The following is a 3,430-nucleotide window of genomic DNA, read 5'->3' on the forward strand; positions in this document are numbered from 1 at the left end:
CAGGAATAAACCTCTGAGTGCAGCGCTGAAGCTTTTACTCTATGGAATAATAAATCCCTCTAAGAGCAGGGAGCCACAAGGGAAGGAAAGGAGAGGAAAAGAGCTCTAAGGGAAGGAAAGGAGAGGAAAAGAGCGCTAAGGGAAGGAAAGGAGAGGAAAAGAGCGCTAAGGGAAGGAAAGGAGAGGAAAAGAGCGCTAAGGGAAGGAAAGGAGAGGAAAAGAGCGCTAAGGGAAGGAAATGATCACTAAGGGAAGGAAAGGAGAGGAAATGAGCACTAAGGGAAGGAAAGGAGAGGAAAAGAGCGCTAAGGGAAGGAAAGGAGAGGAAAAGAGCGCTAAGGGAAGGAAATGATCACTAAGGGAAGGAAAGGAGAGGAAATGAGCACTAAGGGAAGGAAAGGAGAGGAAAAGAGCGCTAAGGGAAGGATAGGAGAGGAAAAGAGCGCTAAGGGAAGGAAATGATCACTAAGGGAAGAAAAGGAGAGGAAAAGAGCGCTAAGGGAAGGAAATGATCACTAAGGGAAGGAAAGGAGAGGAAATGAGCACTAAGGGAAGGAAAGGAGAGGAAAAGAGCGCTAAGGGAAGGATAGGAGAGGAAAAGAGCGCTAAGGGAAGGATAGGAGAGGAAAAGAGCGCTAAGGGAAGGATAGGAGAGGAAAAGAGCGCTAAGGGAAGGAAAGGAGAGGAAAAGAGCGCTAAGGGAAGGATAGGAGAGGAAAAGAGCGCTAAGGGAAGGAAAGGAGAGGAAGAAAGCTGAGGAAAGGAAATGATCACTAAGGGAAGGAAAGGAGATGAAATGAGCACTAAGGGAATGAAAAGGAGAGGAACTGATCGCTAAGGGAAGGAAAGGAGAGGAAAAGAAAGCTGAGGAAAGGAAATGATCACTAAGGGAAGGAAAGGAGATAATCGCTAAGGGAAGGAAAGATGAGCCAAGGATAGGAGAGGAAAAAGAAGCTAAGGGAAGGAAAGGAGGGGAAATTAGCGCTAAGGAAAGGAAGGCCAAAGAAAAGAAAGCTGAGGACAGGAAATGATTGCTAAGGGAAGGAGAGGAAATGATCGCTAAGGGAAGGAGAGGAAATGATCGCTAAGGGAAGGAGAGGAAAAGAAAGCTGAGGAAAGGAAATGATTGCTAAGGGAAGGAAAGGAAATTATCACTAGGGGAAGGAACGATGAGCCAAAGAAAGGAGAGGAAAAAGAAGCTAAGGGTAGGAAAAGAGGGGAAGTGATTGCTAAGGGAAGGAAAGGAGAGGAAATGAGCGCTAAGGAAAAGAAAACCAAAGAAAAGGAAAGCTGAGGAAAGGAAATGATCGCTATGGGAAGGAAAGGAAATGATCACTAGGGGAAGGAACGCTGAGCCAAGGAGAGGAGAGGAAAATTAAGCTAAGGGAAGGAAAGGAAATTATCGTTAAGCGAAGGAAAGGAGAGGAAATGAGCACTAAGGAAAGGAAAGCCAAGGAAAAGAAAGCTGAGGAGAGGAAATGAGCACTAAGGAAAGGAAAGTTAAGGAAAAGAAAGTTGAGGAGAGGAAATGAGCACTAAGGAAAGGAAAGCCAAGGAAAAGAAAGCTGAGGAGAGGAAATGAGCACTAAGGAAAGGAAAGTTAAGGAAAGGAAAGCTGATGGCTCTTAAAGCAGAGAGTTCACTGAAGTCTGGAGAGCAGAAGATGCTTGTGTCCGTCGTCTTTTTATAGAAGTGCAGAGAAACACTGAAGGTACAAACTTTAAGGTTTGGATCAATCAGACCTGACCCCGGCGTCGATCAATGACCCGCTGTGTTTCAGACACGCCTGCAGCTTCGCCTCCATCAGGACCTTCATGAGTAAATGATCAAAAGACAGACCCAGCCGAGGGAAGGATCGATCACAGTTTAGGAGATCCACCAGGTAACGACAGGACCGGGGGGAGGACTGATGATAGCAGAGTCGACGTGCAAACATCCAGCGTGTATGGATTTTTGTTTTGAGACGTTTCTCTGCAGCAGATTGATCAAATCCCTCCTCACGACGTCTGGGACTGCTTTCCCTGCTGCCAAGTCTCCAATCACAGATGTCCTACATGCTCCACGAGGAGCCTGAAGACATATATCTGTTTTTAAATATCACTATTAGTCACATCCGTGTCTCAGCCTGCAGCTCAGACCGGAGACCAGAGACGGCTTTTTAAGGACGCAGCATCATTTTCTGCTCCACATTCGCTTCCTTATAAAATAATGGGATAAATTAAGACTGAGGAAGTGTTTCCACTGCAGCCTGAAGTCCTGAAGATTATTCAAATCAGACCCATGATGTTCAGAGAACGAGTCCAGGACGGTTATCTGGTAAACAGAGTCCTTCAGAGTTCTTTATTTGAGTCTCTGCTGAACTCGGTTTAAAAGAAGTCATCAGGAATCTTCAAAGAACATCAGAGAGGTTCCCTCTCTCTCCTCTCTCTGCCTGTCTTTCCCTCTCTCTCCTCTCTCTGCCTGTCTTTCCCTCTCTCTCCTCTCTCTGCCTGTCTTTCCCTCTCTCTCCTCTCTCTGCCTGTCTTTCCCTCTCTCTCCTCTCTCTGCCTGTCTCTCACTTTAACTCTTCCTGTCCCATTAAAGTTACTAACCATAGACCGACCTGGAGTCCCTGAGCTCCCTTGTCTTGTAGGTTCCTCTGGATCTCTGCTGTAGATTCCTTTTTTGGGGTCTGTTATTCATTCTTTCTTTCTTTTCATCCCTTCTTTCTTATTTCTCCTTTATTTAATTCCTTCTTTCTCTGATTCCTTCTTACTTTCTTTCATCCCTTCTTTCTTTTTCATTCCTTCTCTTTCTTTCTGTTTTCAATTCTCTTTTCTTCTTTCTTTCTCTCTTTCTTTCATCCCTTCTTTCTTTTTTATTCTTTTTAATTCCTTCTTTCTCTCATCCCTTCTTTCTTTTTCATTCCTTCTCTTTCTTTCTGTTTTCAATTCTCCCTTTTCTTCTTTCTTTCCTTCCTTCCTTTCTTTCTTCTTTCTTTCTTCTCTCTTTCATCCCTTCTATTTTCTTCTTCAATTCATCCCTTCTTCTTTTTTTCTTCATTTAATTCCCTATTTCTCTCTTTCTTTCATCCCTTCTTCTTGTTTTTATTCTTTTTCATTCCTTCTTTCTTTCTCTCTATCATTCCTTCTTTCTCTGATTCCTTCTTACTTTCTTTCATCCCTTCTATTTTCTTCTTCAATTCATCCCTTCTTTCTTTTTCATTCCTTCTCTTTCCTTCCTTCCTTTCTTTCTTTCTTTCTTTCTTTCTTTCTTTCTTTCTTTCTTTCTTTCTTTCTTTCTTTCTTTCTTTCTTTCTTTCTTTCTTTCTTTCTTTCTTTCTTTCTTTCTTTCCTTCCTTCCTTCCTTCCTTCCTTCCTTCCTTCCTTCCTTCCTTTCTTTCTTTCTTTCTGTCTTCCTTCCTACCTTCTTTCTTTCTTTCCATGTTTCT

At 43.1% G+C, this 3,430-nt stretch overlaps 1 protein-coding gene across 1 annotated transcript in view; it reads right to left on the reverse strand.

The window, feature by feature from the left end:
• The window catches only part of LOC117831454 (seizure 6-like protein), a 34,215-nt gene extending 32,399 nt beyond the window's left edge, over nt 1–1,816 (reverse strand). The window contains exon 1 of the mRNA XM_034710161.1: nt 1,748–1,816. Within this exon, the coding sequence (XP_034566052.1) occupies nt 1,748–1,816 (69 nt within the window). The remainder of the gene's footprint in view (nt 1–1,747) is intronic.
• Between the last annotated feature and the right edge of the window lie 1,614 nt (nt 1,817–3,430).

Source organism: Notolabrus celidotus, chromosome 19, assembly GCF_009762535.1.
Source record: "Notolabrus celidotus isolate fNotCel1 chromosome 19, fNotCel1.pri, whole genome shotgun sequence".
Classification (NCBI taxonomy): Eukaryota; Metazoa; Chordata; class Actinopteri; order Labriformes; family Labridae; genus Notolabrus; species Notolabrus celidotus.